The 17,683-nt window shown below is 50.3% G+C and overlaps 1 protein-coding gene across 1 annotated transcript in view; it reads left to right on the top strand.

Annotated features, from left to right (window-relative positions):
• LOC147097554 (rho GTPase-activating protein SYDE2-like) overlaps positions 1-17,683 on the top strand; it is a 95,008-nt gene that overhangs the window by 28,499 nt on the left and 48,826 nt on the right. The window contains exon 2 of the mRNA XM_085971403.1: positions 1,626-2,510. Within this exon, the coding sequence (XP_085827529.1) occupies positions 1,626-2,510 (885 nt within the window). The remainder of the gene's footprint in view (positions 1-1,625; positions 2,511-17,683) is intronic.

Below are 17,683 nucleotides of genomic sequence, written 5' to 3'. Positions count from 1 at the left end.
ACCATGAAACTACCGGATTGTTGTAAAAACCCGTCTGGTTCACTAAAGTCCTTTAGGGAAGGAAATCTGCCGTCCTTACCCGGTCTGGCCTATATGTGACTCCAGACTCTCAGCAATGTTAACTGCCCTCTGAAACGGCCTAGCAAGCCACTCAGTTGTCATAATAAGAATAAAACCGGAGGGACCACCTGACATCGACCTAGGCACCGGACATGACAAAGGCACACCCAGCCCAGTCACACCTCCACCACCGGCGTGCCGTGGCTGCAGTGTGTACCATCTGCATGATGCACTGCAGCAACTCGCCAAGGCTTCTTCGGCTGCACCTCCCAAACCCGCGACCTCTACTGCCTGGAAGGACAAGGGCAGCTAGCGCGTGGGAACACCAAGTTACCCTCCAAGTCACACACCATCATGACTTGGAAATATATCGGCGATCCTTTATCGTCACTGGGTCAAAATCTTGGAACTCCCTCCCTAACAGCACTGTGGGAGCGCCTTCACCACATGGACTGCAACGGTTCAAGAAGGTGGCTCACCACCACCTTCTTAAGGGCAACTAGGGATGGGCAATAAATGCTGGCCTTGCCAGCGACACCCACATCCCATGAATGAATAAATAAAAATTCTCCTACATTACAACAATGAAGTGCTTCATTGGCTGTGAAGCGTTTTGGGTCGTCCTGAGGTGGTGAAAGGTGCAAGTTCTTGCTTCTGGTTGTGTGTTGGTGGGATTCTGTTATTGGTGCATCATGACCTACCTCAGTGAGGTAACGAGCTGCTGCTCTCAGTAGTGTGGGGCCCCAGCTCATTGGGGCGGCTGGGGGTTGCTAAGCAATTCCCCCTTTAACAACAACTTGTATTTATATAGCACCTTTCATGTAGTTAATGCTCCAGTGAAGTGCCTTGGGACGTTTGTCAGACACAATGTGACACCGAACACAAGCCGACCTCTTCATATTGTGGGGTAGACACTCTGCCCCAACGCGAGTGACCCATGGACACGCTTGTGCCACATAAGGAGATATTAGGACAGGTGACCAAAGGCTTGGTCAAAGAGGTAGGTTTTAAGGAAAGTGTTAAAGGCGGAGAGAGGGGTAGAGAGGCGGAAAGGTTTAAGGAGGGAATTCCAGTGCTTAGGGTCTAGGTAGCTGAAGGCATGGCCACCAATGGTGGGGTGAAGGAAATCAGGGATGTACAAGAGGGCAGAATTAGAGGAGCGCAGATATCTGAAGAGTTGTGGGACTGGAGGAGATTACAGAGATATGGAGGGGCGAGGCCATGGAGGGATTTGAAAGCAAGGATGAGAATTTTAAAATCGAGATGTTGCCGGACTGGGAGCCAATGTAGGTTAGCGAGCATAGGGGTGATGGTTTTCTCACTCGATGGGGGTCTTTATGTAGATGTGACAGCAGCGATCAAAGCTGCACATGGGTCACTCGCATTGGGGCGGAGTGTGTACCCCACAATATAAAAAGGTCGGCTTGTGTTGGGGTGCTGGGTTTGGCCAGTCAGATGCTCGTGGACACTGTGGGTCTGTGGGGGGGGGCGGTGAGGGGTCAGTGAGTTAACTGGAGCTGACCGTTACCCGTTGCTGACTCTGTTGCTTTCTCCGTTTCCGACAGATGGCGCGCCTGATGCACGGACGGAAGGTGGCCGCTCGCCCCTGGCCAGCCCCAAGCCCGCCAAGAAGAGCGCTGCAGCCCACCGCTCGCTGTCCGACCGAGTCAAGTCCCCCGGCACCGTGCGGAAATTGTCTATGAGAATGAAGAAGCTCCCGGAGCTGAGGCGCAAGCTGAGCTTGAGGGGGACCTCGCGCTCCAACCGCCACGACAAAGATGGCGGCGGGGGCGCCTCTGCTGCGGAAAACAGCCGGCCGGAGCCGAGCGGGGGGGCCTCCCCTCCACTGCCGTCCTCATCTTCGGGGGTCTCCTTGCCCGTCTCCAACCGCAACGTCATCTGCCGCTACCACCTGGACAGCAGCGTGTCTGCCCGCGAGAGCCAGCGGCGACAGAAGAAGCAGCGGAGCTCGCGGTTGCTGGGCACAGGCGGTTACCTGAGCGACGGAGACTCGCCGGAACTGGTCGCCAAGGCGGAGAAGCCCGGTGGCCCCTGGCGTCCGGAGAAGGATGGACCCACCGCCTGCCGGCACCCAGCCAGCACCAAGCTGGACACGGGCGCCTTCCGTCCCTACGGGGGCGGCGAGCAGCCGCGGTGCCTGCAGTACCTCTCGGGCCTGATCAACGTCCGACTGTACGGCATCGAGGGCGTCAAGCTGCCCCGGGCTGGCCTGCGCGACGTCTTCTGCGCCATCCAGGTGGACTCGGTTAGCAAGGCCCGCACCGCCATGCTGAGCTGCCAGGAACCTTTCCTCAGCCTGGACCACACCTTCAACATCGAGCTGGAGCACTCCCAGCAGCTCAAGCTGCTGGTCTTCAGCTGGGACCCGAGCTCCTGCCGCAATCGCGTGTGCTGTCATGGGACCGCCGTACTGCCCCCGCTCTTCAAAGGTAAGCGCACCCCGCCACACCCGCGCGCTCACTCACTCTCGCTCCCTTTCTCTCCATATCACTCTCTCGCTCTCTCTTTCTCTTTCTGCCTTTCTCTATCTCTCTCCCTTTTCTCCCTCCCTTTCCCTCCCTTTCCCCCTCTCCCCCCCTCTCCCCCCCCTTCCCCCCTCTCCCCCTTTCTCTTTCTATCTCTCTCTCCCATTACCCCCCTCTCTCTCTTTCTCTCTCTCCCTTTCTCTCTCTCTCTCTCTCTCGCACTCTCTCCCATTCCCCCCCTCTCTCTCTCTCTCTTGCGCTCTCTCTTTCTCTCCCATTCCCTCTCTCTCTCTCTCCCTCTCTCTCCGCGCTCTCTCCCATTCCCCTCTCGCGCTCTCTCCCATTCCCCCCCTCTCTTTCTCTCTCTCTCCCTTTCTCTCTCTCTCTCTCTCTCTCTCTCTCTCTCTCTCGCACTCTCTCCCATTCCCCCCCTCGCGCTCTCTCCCATTCCCTCTCTCTCTCTCCCTCTCTCGCGCTCTCTCTCCCTCTCTCTCGTGCTCTCTCCCATTCCCTCTCGCGCTCTCTCCCTCTTGCGCTCTCTCTTGCGCTCTCTCTCTCTCTTGCGCTCTCTCTCTCTCTTGCGCTCTCTCTCTCTCTTGCGCTCTCTCTCTCTCTTGTGCTCTCTCTCTCTCTTGCGCTCTCTCTCTCTCTCTTGCGCTCTCTCTCTCTCTTGCGCTCTCTCTTTCTCTCCCATTCCCCCTCTCTGCCTCTTTCCCTGAAGGTGCTGACTTTCACTGGTGTGCAGTACTCCTCTGGTGCCTCAGGATCTTAAAATTAGAGCCAGGCCGTTCAGGAGTGACTGAGATCGATCGGCTTTTGCTGGGTAAGGGTATCAAGGGATATGGAGCAAAGGCGGGGAAATGGAGTTGAGGTGCCGATCAGCTACGGTCTGCTTGAACGGCGGAGCAGGCTCGAGGGGCTGAATGGCCTCCTCCTGCTTTTATGTTCCCATTTGAAAGCCCTGCAGTGAGTGCTGGCCGGATAATCAACTGTGGAGGGCCTCACCGCAGAGTCTGGTTTTGTTCACACAGTCAGTCGGGGGTCACTAATTAGCAGCTAGGGCCGGGAACCCTGAATGATTTGTTCCCCTCTCTATCCCAAAGGAGCTGAAGCCAATCCCGATCCTGATCTCAAATGCTGCCTGAACTGGGATCTGCTGGCTTTACACAGCCTGGGAGTGGAACCTGTGACTCGGTGCCCACGGGGGGCGTTTACTCACTTACCCATCTCGGGAGCACATTGGCGACACTGGAGAAGCACCTTGAGTATTAAGTTGCACCAGGGTGGGAGGCTGGAGATAAAGGGATATTCCCCACTGGCCCATCGCCCTTGTGCCCTCCCTCTGAAAGAGCTCGTCCCGGAGTCCCAGTCCCTTTCCCTCTTATTTAAAAAGAAAGGTTAGCATTTCTATAGCACCTTTCACGACTGCCGGACGTCCCAAATGCTTTGCAGCCAATGAAGTACTTTGCAAGTGTAGTCACTGTCGTAATGCAGGGAAATTTGAATCGTGGCTCAACTGTGTATCAGAACAGGAATTCTGGCTACAATAGCTGGTAACTTTTGTCACTTTTCTTTACAAAAACAGAATGATTCTGAACTAACTGAGAAACGCACTGGCAATATATGGCGAGTCACAGACCCCACAGGAACCTGCCTGTATTAGTGCTCTGCTAACCCTCGCTGCTAAAACTCAGGATGGTTGGTTGGGACAGGGTAGCTGTGGAGCAGAGTTTATTTGGAGGGACCTGCCCCACAACACAGGGTACGTGGAGCCATTCACGCTTGCTGCAGAAGACTTGGCTTCGGGCCGTTGTCACGGCCGATTTCACTGCTGATCGTTTTAACCCGGGAGTTTCTGCGGGAGGAAGTTCCCTGATTGCTCCGAGTCCTGTTTACTCCATTCAGGGGAAAGGATCATGATGGGACATCCTTCTCAACGCCAGCAGCTGTTAGTGGGCTTGACCTCTCCGTGCCCTCGCACACATGGGGCAGAAACACCAGCACATGTTGTTTGCAGTGAATGCATCCGTCCCCTGTACAGTCGGCAACAGAACCGCCAGGCTTCAACAAAGAGTAACCCCCAGAGAGTGTTTACAGGGTAATCCCCCCAGTGTTTATAGGGGTAATCCCCCCAGTGTTTATAGGGGTAATCCCCCCAGTGTTTATAGGGGTAATCCCCCCAGTGTTTATAGGGGTAATCCCCCGAGTGTTTATAGGGGTAATCCCCCCAGTGTTTATAGGGGTAATCCCCCCAGTGTTTATAGGGGTAATCCCCCCAGTGTTTACAGGGGTAATCCCCCAGTGTTTATAGGGGTAATCCCCAGAGAGTGTTTACAGGGGTAATCCCCCCAGTGTTTATAGGGGTAATCCCCCCAGTGTTTACAGGGGTAATCCCCCCAGTGTTTATAGGGGTAATCCCCCCAGTGTTTATAGGGGTAATCCCCCCAGTGTTTATAGGGGTAATCCCCCGAGTGTTTATCGGGGTAATCCCCCAGTGTTTATAGGGGTAATCCCCCCAGTGTTTATAGGGGTAATCCCCCCAGTGTTTATAGGGGTAATCCCCCCAGTGTTTATAGGGGTAATCCCCCAGAGAGTGTTTACAGGGGTAATCCCCCCAGTGTTTATAGGGGTAATCCCCCCAGTGTTTACAGGGGTAATCCCCCCAGTGTTTATAGGGGTAATCCCCCCAGTGTTTATAGGGGTAATCCCCCCAGTGTTTATAGGGGTAATCCCCCCAGTGTTTATAGGGGTAATCCCCCGAGTGTTTATAGGGGTATTCCCCCCAGTGTTTATAGGGGTAATCCCCCCAGTGTTTATAGGGGTAATCCCCCCAGTGTTTACAGGGGTAATCCCCCCAGTGTTTATAGGGGTAATCCCCCAGAGAGTGTTTACAGGGGTAATCCCCCCAGTGTTTATAGGGGTAATCCCCCCAGTGTTTACAGGGGTAATCCCCCCAGTGTTTATAGGGGTAATCCCCCCAGTGTTTATAGGGGTAATCCCCCCAGTGTTTATAGGGGTAATCCCCCCAGTGTTTATAGGGGTAATCCCCCCAGTGTTTATAGGGGTAATCCCCCAGTGTTTATAGGGGTAATCCCCCGAGTGTTTATAGGGGTAATCCCCCCAGTGTTTATAGGGGTAATCCCCCCAGTGTTTATAGGGGTAATCCCCCCAGTGTTTATAGGGGTAATCCCCCCACTGTTTACAGGGGTAATCCCCCCAGTGTTTATAGGGGTAATCCCCCAGAGAGTGTTTACAGGGGTAATCCCCCCAGTGTTTATAGGGGTAATCCCCCCAGTGTTTACAGGGGTAATCCCCCCAGTGTTTATAGGGGTAATCCCCCCAGTGTTTATAGGGGTAATCCCCCCAGTGTTTATAGGGGTAATCCCCCGAGTGTTTATCGGGGTAATCCCCCCAGTGTTTATAGGGGTAATCCCCCCAGTGTTTATAGGGGTAATCCCCCCAGTGTTTATAGGGGTAATCCCCCAGAGAGTGTTTACAGGGGTAATCCCCCCAGTGTTTATAGGGGTAATCCCCCCAGTGTTTACAGGGGTAATCCCCCCAGTGTTTATAGGGGTAATCCCCCCAGTGTTTATAGGGGTAATCCCCCCAGTGTTTATAGGGGTAATCCCCCGAGTGTTTATAGGGGTAATCCCCCCAGTGTTTATAGGGGTAATCCCCCCAGTGTTTATAGGGGTAATCCCCCCAGTGTTTATAGGGGTAATCCCCCCAGTGTTTACAGGGGTAATCCCCCCAGTGTTTATAGGGGTAATCCCCCAGAGAGTGTTTACAGGGGTAATCCCCCCAGTGTTTATAGGGGTAATCCCCCCAGTGTTTACAGGGGTAATCCCCCAGTGTTTATAGGGGTAATCCCCCAGTGTTTATAGGGGTAATCCCCCAGTGTTTATAGGGGTAATCCCCCGAGTGTTTATAGGGGTAATCCCCCCAGTGTTTATAGGGGTAATCCCCCCAGTGTTTATAGGGGTAATCCCCCCAGTGTTTATAGGGGTAATCCCCCCAGTGTTTACAGGGGTAATCCCCCCAGTGTTTATAGGGGTAATCCCCCAGAGAGTGTTTACAGGGGTAATCCCCCCAGTGTTTATAGGGGTAATCCCCCCAGTGTTTACAGGGGTAATCCCCCCAGTGTTTATAGGGGTAATCCCCCCAGTGTTTATAGGGGTAATCCCCCCAGTGTTTATAGGGGTAATCCCCCCAGTGTTTATAGGGGTAATCCCCCCAGTGTTTATAGGGGTAATCCCCCCAGTGTTTATAGGGGTAATCCCCCCAGTGTTTATAGGGTAATCCCCTCAGTGTTTACAGGGGTAATCCCCCCAGTGTTTATAGGGGTAATCCCCAGAGAGTGTTTACAGGGGTAATCCCCCCAGTGTTTATAGGGGTAATCCCCCCAGTGTTTACAGGGGTAATCCCCCCAGTGTTTATAGGGGTAATCCCCCCAGTGTTTACAGGGGTAATCCCCCCCAGTGTTTATAGGGGTAATCCCCCCAGTGTTTATAGGGGTAATCCCCCCAGTGTTTATAGGGGTAATCCCCCCAGTGTTTATAGGGGTAACCCCCCAGTGTTTATAGGGGTAATCCCCCCAGTGTTTATAGGGGTAACCCCCCAGTGTTTACAGGGGTAATCCCCCGAGTGTTTATAGGGGTAATCCCCCCAGTGTTTATAGGGGTAATCCCCCCAGTGTTTATAGGGGTAATCCCCCCCAGTGTTTATAGGGGTAATCCCCCCAGTGTTTATAGGGGTAATCCCCCCAGTGTTTATAGGGGTAATCCCCCCAGTGTTTATAGGGGTAACCCCCCAGTGTTTACAGGGGTAATCCCCGAGTGTTTACAGGGGTAAGGTAATCCCCCGAGTGTTTACAGGGGTAATCCCCCGCAGTGGTATCAGTAGGGTAATCCCCCCAGGTGTTTATAGGGCGTAATCCCCCAGTGTTTATAGGGGTAATCCCCCAGTGTTTATAGGGGTAATCCCCCAGTGTTTATAGGGGTAATCCCCCAGTGTTTATAGGGTAATCCCCCAGTGTTTATAGGGGTAATCCCCCCAGTGTTATAGGGTAATCCCCCCAGTGTTTATAGGGGTAATCCCCCCAGTGTTTATAGGGGTAATCCCCCCAGTGTTTATAGGGGTAATCCCCCCAGTGTTTATAGGGGTAATCCCCCCAGTGTTTATAGGGGTAATCCCCCAGTGTTTATAGGGGTAACCCCCCAGTGTTTATAGGGGGAATCCCCCCAGTGTTTATAGGGTAATCCCCCAGTGTTTATAGGGGTAATGCCCCAGTGTTTATAGGGGTAATCCCCTGAGTGTTTACAGGGTAATCCCCCCAGTGTTTACAGGGGTAATACCCCCAGTGTTTACAGGGGTAATCCCCCAGTGTTTACAGAGGTAATCCCCAGTGTTTATAGGGGTAATCCCCTGAGTGTTTACAGGGGTAATCCCCCAGTGTTTACAGGGGTAATCCCCCAGTGTTTACAGGGGTAATACCCCCAGTGTTTACAGGGGTAATACCCCCAGTGTTTATAGGGGTAATCCCCCGAGTGTTTTCGGGGGAATCTCCCCCGAGTGCCCACGTGCTAGTCAGAGTAGAAATAGAAGGATACTTCAGATGAATACGTGGCTAGAGGAATGGTGCCAGGGGGAGGGATTCAAGTTCCTGGGACATTGGAACCGGTTCTGGGGGAGGTGGGACCAGTTCAAACTGGATGGTCTGCACCTGGGCAGGGCTGGAACCGATGTCCTAGGGGGAGTGTTTAAACTAAAATGGAAGGGGGTTGGGAACCTGAGCAGGGAGACAGAGGAAAGGAAAACAAGGATAAAAGCAAAAGATAGGAAGGAGAAAAACAAAAGTGGCAGTCAGAGAAATCAATGGTTTAAATCAAACGTGGCCACAGTAAATAATAATTCTAATAGGTCTAAGAGCGTTAAAAAAACAAGCCTGAAGGCTTTGTGTCTTAATGCGAGGAGCATTTGTAATAAGGTAGATGAATTGGCTGCGCAAATAGAGGTAAACAAATATGATTTGGCTGGGATTACAGAAACGTGGCTCAAGGACGGCCAAGACTGGGAACTCAACATCCAGGGGTATTCGATATTCAGGAAAGATAGGCAAAAAGGAAAGGGAGGAGGGGTAGCATTACTGGTTAAAGAAGGGATTAACACAATTGTAATGAAGGATATTAGCTCTGATGAGGTGAAATCTGTAGGGGTAGAATTGAGAAATATTAAGGGGAAAAAAACATTAGTGGGAGTGGTATATAGACCTCCAAACAGTAAGGCGGAGGTTGGGGATGGCATTAAAAGGGAAATTAAAGAAGCGTGCAATAAGGGCACAGCAGTCATCATGGGTGACTTTAATCTACATATAGATTGGGCTAACCAAATTAGTAACAATACTGTGGAGGAGGAATTCCTGGAGTGTTTACGGGATGGTTTCCTGGACCAATATGTCGAGGAACCAACCAGAGATCAGGCCATCTTAGACTGGGTATTATGTAACGAGAAAGGATTAATTAGCAATCTTGTTGTACGAGGCCCCTTGGGTCGGAGCGATCATAATATGATCGAATTCTTCATTAAGATGGAGAATGAAGTAGTTGACTCAGAAACTAGGGTCCTCAATTTAAATAAAGGAAACTACGATGGTCTGAGGAGCGAGTTGGGTAGGATTGATTGGGGAATGGCACTCAAAGGGTTGACGGTGGATAGCCAATGGCAAACATTCAAAGACCGAATGGATGAACTACAGAAGTTGTTCATCCCAGTTTGGCATAAAAATAAAACAAAAAGGTGACTCAACCGTGGCTAACAAGGGAAATTAGGGATAGCATAAGATCCAAGGAGAGGACATACAAATTGGCCAGAAAAAGCAATAATCCTGAGGATTGGGAGCAGTTTAGGATTCGACAAAGGGATTAATTAAGAAAGGGAAAATAGAATATGAGAGTAAGCTTGCAGGGAACATAAAAACTGACTGTAAAAGCTTTTATAGATCTGTAAAGAGGAAAAGATTGGTGAAGTCAAGCGTAGGTCCCTTGCAGTCAGAATCAGGGGAATTTATCATGGGGAGCAAAGAAATGGCATACCAACTAAATACATATTTTGGTTCTGTCTTCACAAGGGAGGACATAATAACCTCCCAGAAATACCACGGAACATAGGGTCTGATGAATCACAGAAGAATCACAGAAACCCCACAGTGCAGATAGAGGCCATTTCGGCCCATCGAGCCTGCACCGACACATATCCCACCCGATCCCCATAACCCCTACACCAACACATATCCCACCCTATCCCCGTAACCCCACACATTTTAATCCCCCTAACACTAAGGGTCAATTTATCATAGCCAATCAACCTAACCTGCACATCTTTGGAAGGGTGGAACTGAAAGATATCAGTATTTGTAGGGAAATGGTGTTAGGAAAATTGATGGGACTGAAGGCCAATAAATCCCCAGGGCCTGATAATCTACATCCCAGGGTACTTAAGGAAGTGGCCCTAGAAATAGTAGATGCATTGCTGGTCATCTTCCAGAACTCAATAGACTCTGGAACAGTACCCATGGATTGGAGGGTAGCTAATGTTACCCCACTATTCAAAAAAGGTGGCAGAGAAAAAGCTGGGAATTATAGACCGGTAAGCCTGACATCGGTAGTGGGGAAAATGCTAAAGTCCATTATAAAAGATGTAATAGCAGAGCACTTTGAAAGCAGTGACAGGATCAGACAAAGTCAACATGGATTTACAAAAGGTAAATCATGCTTGACTAATCTATTGGAATTTTTTGAGGATGTAACTGGTAAAATAGATAAGGGAGGACCAGTGGATGTGGTGTATTTGGACTTTCAGAAGGCTTTTGATAAGGTCCCGCAAAAGAGGTTAGCGTGCAAAATTAAGGCACATGGGATTGGGGGCAAGGTATTGACTTGGATAGAGAACTGGTTGGCGGACAGAAAGCAAAGAGTTGGAATAAACGGGTCGTTTTCCGAGTGGCAGGCAGTGACTAGTGGGGTACCGCAAGGATCGGTCCTAGGACCCCAGCTGTTCACAATATATATTAATGATCTGGACGAGGGAATTGGATGTAATATCTCCAAATTTGCAGACGACACAAAGCTGGGTGGGAGGGTATGCTGTGAGGAGGATGTCATGAAACTCCAGTACGATTTGGACAGGTTGGGTGTTTGGGCAGAAACATGGCAAATGCACTATAATGTGGATAAATGTGAGGTTATCCACTTTGGTGGCAAAAACAGGAAGGCAGATTATTATTTGAATGGCAATAGATTGGGAGAAGGGGAAGTGCAAAGAGACCTAGGTGTTCTTGTGCACCAGTCGCTGAAGGTAAGCATGCAGGTGCAGCAGGCGGTTAAGAAGGCAAATGGTATGTTGGCCTTCGTAGCAAGAGGGTTCGAGTACAAGAACAAGGATGTCTTGCTGCAGTTGTACAGGGCCTTGGTGAGACCGCACCTTGAGTATTGTGTGCAGTTTTGGTCACCTTACCTGAGGAAGCACGTTCTTGCCATGGAGGGAGTGCAGCAAAGATTCACCAGGCTGATACCTGGGATGGCAGGAATGACGTACGAGGAGAGATTGTGTCAATTGGGCTTATACTCACTGTAGTTCAGAAGATTGAGAGGGGATCTCATCGAAACCTATAAAATTCTGTCAGGTCTGGACAGACTAGATGCAGAAAGGATGTTTCTGATGGCCGGGGAGTCCAGAACCAGGGGTCATAGTCTAAGGATAAGGGGTAAGCCATTTAGGACTGAAATGAGGAGGAATTTCTTCACCCAGAGAGTGGTGAACCTGTGGAATTCTCTGCCACAGAGGGCTGTGGAGGCCAGTTCATTAAATATATTCAAGAAAGAGTTGGATATATTTCTTGAGACTAAAGGGATCAAGGGATATGGGGAGAAGGCAAGGACAGGGTACTGAATTTGGATGATCAGCCATGATCTCATTGAATGGCGGAGCAGGCTCGAAGGGCCGAATGGCCTACTCCTGCTCCTATCTTCTATGTTTCTATGTTATAGGGGTAATCCACCCAGAGTTTATAGGGGTAATCCCCCCAGTGTTTATAGGGGTAATCCCCCCAGTGTTTATAGGGGTAATCCCCCGAGTGTCTATAGGGGTAATCCCCCAGTGTTTATAGGGGCAATCCCCCGAGTGTTTATAGGGGTAATCCCCCCAGTGTTTATAGGGGTAATCCTCTCAGTGTTTGTAGGGGTAATCCCCCCAGTGTTTATAGGGGTAATCCCCCCAGTGTTTATAGGGGTAATCCCCCCAGTGTTTATAGGGGTAATCCCCCCAGTGTTTATAGGGGTAATCCCCCCAGTGTTTATAGGGGTAATCCCCCCAGTGTTTATAGGGGGAATCCCCCCAGTGTTTATAGGGGTAATCCCCCCAGTGTTTATAGGGGTAATCCCCCGAGTGTTTATAGGGGTAATCCCCCAAGTGTTTAAAGGGGTAATCCCCCAGTGTTTATAGGGGTAATCCCCCCAGTGTTTATAGGGGTAATCCCCCCAGTGTTTATAGGGGTAATCCCCCCAGTGTTTATAGGGGTAATCCCCCAGTGTTTATAGGGGTAATCCCCCCAGTGTTTATAGGGGTAATCCCCCCAGTGTTTATAGGGTTAGTCCCCCCAGTGTTTAGGGGTAATCCCCCCAGTCTTTATAGGGGGAATCCCCCCAGTGTTTATAGGGGTAATCCCCCCAGTGTTTAGGGGTAATCCCCCCAGTGTTTATAGAGGTAATCCCCCCAGTGTTTATAGGGGTAATCCCCCGAGTATTTGCAGGGCTAATCCCCCGAGTATTTGTAGGGGTAATCCCCCGAGTATTTGCAGGGCTAATCCCCCGAGTATTTGCAGGGGTAATTCCCCGAGTATTTGCAGGGGTAATTCCCCGAGTATTTGTAGGGGTAATCCTCCGAGTATTTGTAGGGGTAATCCCCCGAGTATTTGCAGGACTAATTCCCCGAGTATTTGTAGGGGTAATCCCCCGAGTATTTGTAGGGGTAATTCCCCGAGTATTTGCAGGGCTAATCCCCCGAGTATTTGTAGGGGTAATTCCCCGAGTATTTGCAGGGCTAATTCCCCGAGTATTTGCAGGGGTAATCCCCCGAGTATTTGCAGGGGTAATTCCCCGAGTATTTGTAGGGGTAATTCCCCGAGTATTTGCAGGGGTAATTCCCCGAGTATTTGCAGGGGTAATTCCCCGAGTATTTGCAGGGGTAATTCCCCGAGTATTTGTAGGGGTAATCCCCCGAGTATTTGCAGGGGTAATCCCCCGAGTATTTGTAGGGGTAATCCCCCGAGTATTTGCAGGGGTAATTCCCCGAGTATTTGCAGGGGTAATCCCCCGAGTATTTGCAGGACTAATTCCCCGAGTATTTGCAGGGGTAATTCCCCGAGTATTTGCAGGGGTAATTCCCCGAGTATTTGCAGGGGTGATTCCCCGAGTATTTGCAGGGGTAATTCCCTGAGTATTTGCAGGGGTAATCCCCCGAGTATTTGCAGGACTAATTCCCCGAGTATTTGCAGGGGTAATCCCCCGAGTATTTGCAGGGCTAATCCCCCGAGTATTTGCAGGGGTAATCCCCCGAGTATTTGCAGGGCTAATCCCCCGAGTATTTGCAGGGCTAATCCCCCGAGTATTTGCAGGGGTAATTCCCCGAGTATTTGTAGGGGTAATTCCCCGAGTATTTGCAGGGGTAATCCCCCGAGTATTTGCAGGGGTAATCCCCCGAGTATTTGCAGGGCTAATCCCCCGAGTATTTGCAGGGGTAATTCCCCGAGTATTTGCAGGGGTAATCCCCCGAGTATTTGCAGGGGTAATTCCCCGAGTATTTGTAGGGGTAATTCCCCGAGTATTTGCAGGGGTAATCCCCCGAGTATTTGCAGGGCTAATCCCCCGAGTATTTGCAGGGGTAATTCCCCGAGTATTTGCAGGGGTAATCCCCCGAGTATTTGCAGGGGTAATCCCCCGAGTATTTGCAGGGGTAATTCCCCGAGTATTTGCAGGGCTAATCCCCCGAGTATTTGCAGGGGTAATTCCCCGAGTATTTGCAGGGGTAATTCCCCGAGTATTTGCAGGGGTAATCCCCCGAGTATATGCAGGGGTAATTCCCCAAGTATTTGTAGGGGTAATCCCCCGAGTATTTGCAGGGGTAATTCCCCGAGTATTTGCAGGGGTAATCCCCCGAGTATTTGCAGGGGTAATCCCCCGAGTATTTGCAGGGGTAATCCCCCGAGTATTTGTAGGGGTAATCCCCCGAGTATTTGTAGGGGTAATTCCCCGAGTATTTGTAGGGGTAATTCCCCGAGTATTTGCAGGGGTAATTCCCCGAGTATTTGCAGGGCTAATCCCCCGAGTATTTACAGGGGTAATCCCCCGAGTATTTGTAGGGGTAATTCCCCGAGTATTTGTAGGGGTAATTCCCCGAGTATTTGTAGGGGTAATTCCCCGAGTATTTGTAGGGGTAATTCCCCGAGTATTTGTAGGGGTAATTCCCCGAGTATTTGTAGGGGTAATTCCCCGAGTATTTGTAGGGGTAATTCCCCGAGTGTTTACAGGGGTAATCCCCCGAGTGTTTGCAAGGCTAATCCCCCGAGTATTTGCAGGGCTAATCCCCCGAGTATTTGCAGGGGTAATTCCCCGAGTATTTGCAGGGGTAATTGTAGAATCTTTGCAGTACATTAGGAGGCCATTCTGCCCATCGAGCCCGTGCCAGCTCTCTGCAAGACCTCTTCAGCTTGTCCCAATCGCCCGCCCCTTCCCTGTAGCCCTGCAAATTATTTTCCTTTAGGTACTTATCCAATTTCCTTTTGAAAGCCACGATTGAGGCTGCCTCCACCACCCTTTCAGGCAATGGGAACAGTTTCTCTCAATCTACTCTGTCCAGACCCCTCATGATTTTGAACAGCTCGATCAAATCTCCTCTCAACCTTCTCTGCTCCAAGGAGAACAACCCCAGCCTCTCCAGTCGATCCACGTAACTGAAGTCCCTCATCCATGGAATCATTCTTGTAACTTTGGATTCCATTTTATGTCAGCTGCCAGTCTATTCTCATACTCTCTCTTTGCCCCTCTTACTTCCTTTCTCACTTCCCCTCTGAACTTCCTGTATTCAGCCTGGTTCTCACTTGTATTCTCAACCTGACACCTGTCATATGCCCCTTTTCTCTGTTTTATCTTAGTCTCTATCTCTTTCATCATTCGGGGAGCCCTGCCTTTGGTTCCCCTACCTTTCCCCCTCGTGTGAATGTACCTCGACTGTATCCTCTTTAAAGGCAGCCCATTGTTTGATTACTGTTTTGCTGCCAATCTTTGATTCCAATTTACCCGGGCCAGATCTATTCTCATCCCACTGAAATTGGCCTTCCTCCAATTAAATGTTTTTACTCTAGATTGCTCCTTGTCCTTTTCCACAGCTAACCTAAACCTTATGATACTATGATCATTCTTCCCTAAATGTTCTCCTACTGACACTTGCTCCACTTGACTCACCTCATTCCCCAGAACCAGATCCAACAATGCCGCCTTCCTCATTGGGCCGGAAACATACTGATCAAGAAAGTTCTCCTGAACACACTTCAAAAATTCTTCCTCTTCTCTGCCCTTTACACTATTACTATCCCAGTCTATATTAGGATAATTGAAGTCCCCCATTAGCACTACTGTAGAGTCCTTGCACCTCTCTGTAATTTCCCTGCAAATTTGTTCCTCTATATCCTTCACACTAGTTGGTGGCCTATAGAATAATAGTATAATGACACCTCTATTATTTCTTAACTCTAACCAGATAGATTCTGTCCTTGACCCCTCCAGCACATCCTCTCTCTCCAGCACTGTAACATTCCCCTTGACCAATACTACCTCGTATCTTTCCTTCCCTATCTTTCCTGAACACCTTATATCCAGGAATATTTAATACCCAATCCTGCCCTTTTTTGAGCCAGGTCTCCATTATTACCACAACATCATATTCCCATGTGGCTATTTGCGCCTGCAGCTCATCAACCTTGTTTACCGCACTTCATGCATTTACACACCTGCCCTGTAAACCGGCCTTAGACCTCCTTGTATCCTCTCTCAACCTGACCCCACCTAATACCGTACTATCTCTTACTCTAGTGCTATTGGTATCTCCCACTCCTCTTTGCACTTTGTTTCTCCTTTCTAATGCTACATCCTGGTGCCCATCCCCCTGCCAAATTAGTTTAAACCCTCCCCAACAGCACTAGTAAACCTCCCTGGCGAGGACATTGGTCCTGGCTCTGTTGAGGTGCAGCCCGTCCGGCCTGTACAGGTCCCACCTCCCCCAGAACCGGTCCCAATTTTCCAGGAATCTGAAGCCCTCCCTCCTGCAACATCTCTCCAGCCACGCATTCATCTGCTCTATCCTCCTATTCCTGTACTCACTAGTACGTGGCACAGGGAGTAATCCAGAGATTACTACCTTTGAGGTCTTGCTTTTTAATCTCTTTCCTAGCTACCTAAAATCTGCCTGCAGGACCTTATCCCTCTTTCTGCCTATTTCATTGGTACTGATATGGACCACGACCTCTGGCTGTTCACCCTCCCCCCTCAGAGTGTTCTGCAGCCTCTGTACTCCCAGAGAGTGAATATTGTTACAGACTGGAATCTCTTTGTTGGATAGAGAGTGAGATTTACAGACTGGAATCTAACCAAAGAGTTGAAAAACGTCTGAACAAGGTGGTAGAAAGGCCGCTAATGGATCTTGAGGTTGCTCATGCTGCCTCCAAATCACTGGTTCATTGTATCTTTAATCTGCCCTGAATTTCTGTGGGGTGCCCTTACACAGCTTCTGTGCCAACGCCACCTGTCAGTGTAGAGGCTGATAGCCACTGTGTGCCTGTGTTAATGTTATTCCTGGAAGTATTGAGTTAGTTACTGCTGATTAGTGGGATCTTGCAGTGCCAATCCACACTGAGTTGTGGCAGAAAGTGTGGTGAAGAGATGAGGGGTGTGTTCGGCAGGTATGTGGTTTTTCTTGTTCGGTATACTCCATGTGAACACTGACTGGAGCAAATGAGGGCATCTTTTGGCAGCTCCTTGAGCCATACATCTGTTGGAAATCCTTCAGGACTTGGGCTGCTTCTCCCCAGCCATCCATCCATCATCCGTGCCTGCCGATCTTCCAGTGTGAAGTCTAGGCCCAGCCAGGCCCAAGTGTAGAAGCCACGCTGATGGAGCATCTCCCCGGCTCTCGCTGAGCGCACTGGCAAGTGTGCGTCTCACGTCAATCTCCTTCACGGCGGCAGGAAGGACGGCCGGTGCGGGGAGCGGAACTGTCCGCTGGGTTTGGGCAGAGGAGGGGGAGCTCTGCCCTGCCCTGCCTCCAACCCGTGCTCTTCTGTGTCTGAGGGTGGATGCTGGTGATGTGGACCTTGGAAGCAAACCTGTGGTTAGACAAATTCTTCCCCTTCCCCACCCCCCCAGCGTTGGCATCTGATTGTACAACGAGCACCAAATTCAACATAAACAGAAGAAAATGTATAATTGGAAGCAGTCCGCGTTGGATGACTGGAATGGTGAGTGTCAGCAGAGCACATTCTGTTCTGGGAATGTGACCACATACACATAAATACACCAGAAAAATAAACCCAGTCCAGGGATATCTCCAATCTATTTTAGACTGTAGCAGGTTTGAGAATGGTTCCTAGAACTGCTGTGGGTTAAATATTCAGCCTGGCCATTTATACCGCAGCGAGGTGATGCAAGGTCTTCAGGACAGGCTGGTTGATGGTCCTCCTGGTTTTTATGTTGCTTCTCGGACTTTGTTTCTGGCTCGTCCACCCACCCAGACTCGCTGCACTGAAGTCTTGCCCCTATGCTGGCCGACAGACTCCTGCATGAAGTGAATTTGCGGATTCTCGGCTTAATTCCTAATGAGCACCAGTCCACAGGATCAAAACTTCCTGGAATTATAGGCCACTTGGCAGTCTCTCCGAAACAACTGTCGTGTGAAATGGAGATGGCCTGTGTGCTGCAGGCGTTGGAGGGGGAGGGGCATTGGAGGGGGAGGGGGGTTGGAGTGGGTTGGGGGGAGGGGCATTGGATGGGGTGGGGGAGGGGATGGAGGAGTTTGCAGGAGGGGCGTTAGAA

Source organism: Somniosus microcephalus, chromosome 31 (assembly GCF_052327205.1).
Source record: "Somniosus microcephalus isolate GS21.2 chromosome 31, FLI_Smic_1.0, whole genome shotgun sequence".
NCBI lineage: Eukaryota > Metazoa > Chordata > Chondrichthyes > Squaliformes > Somniosidae > Somniosus > Somniosus microcephalus.
Note: the sequence above shows the minus strand (reverse complement) of the source record. Positions and strands in the feature narration are given on the sequence as shown.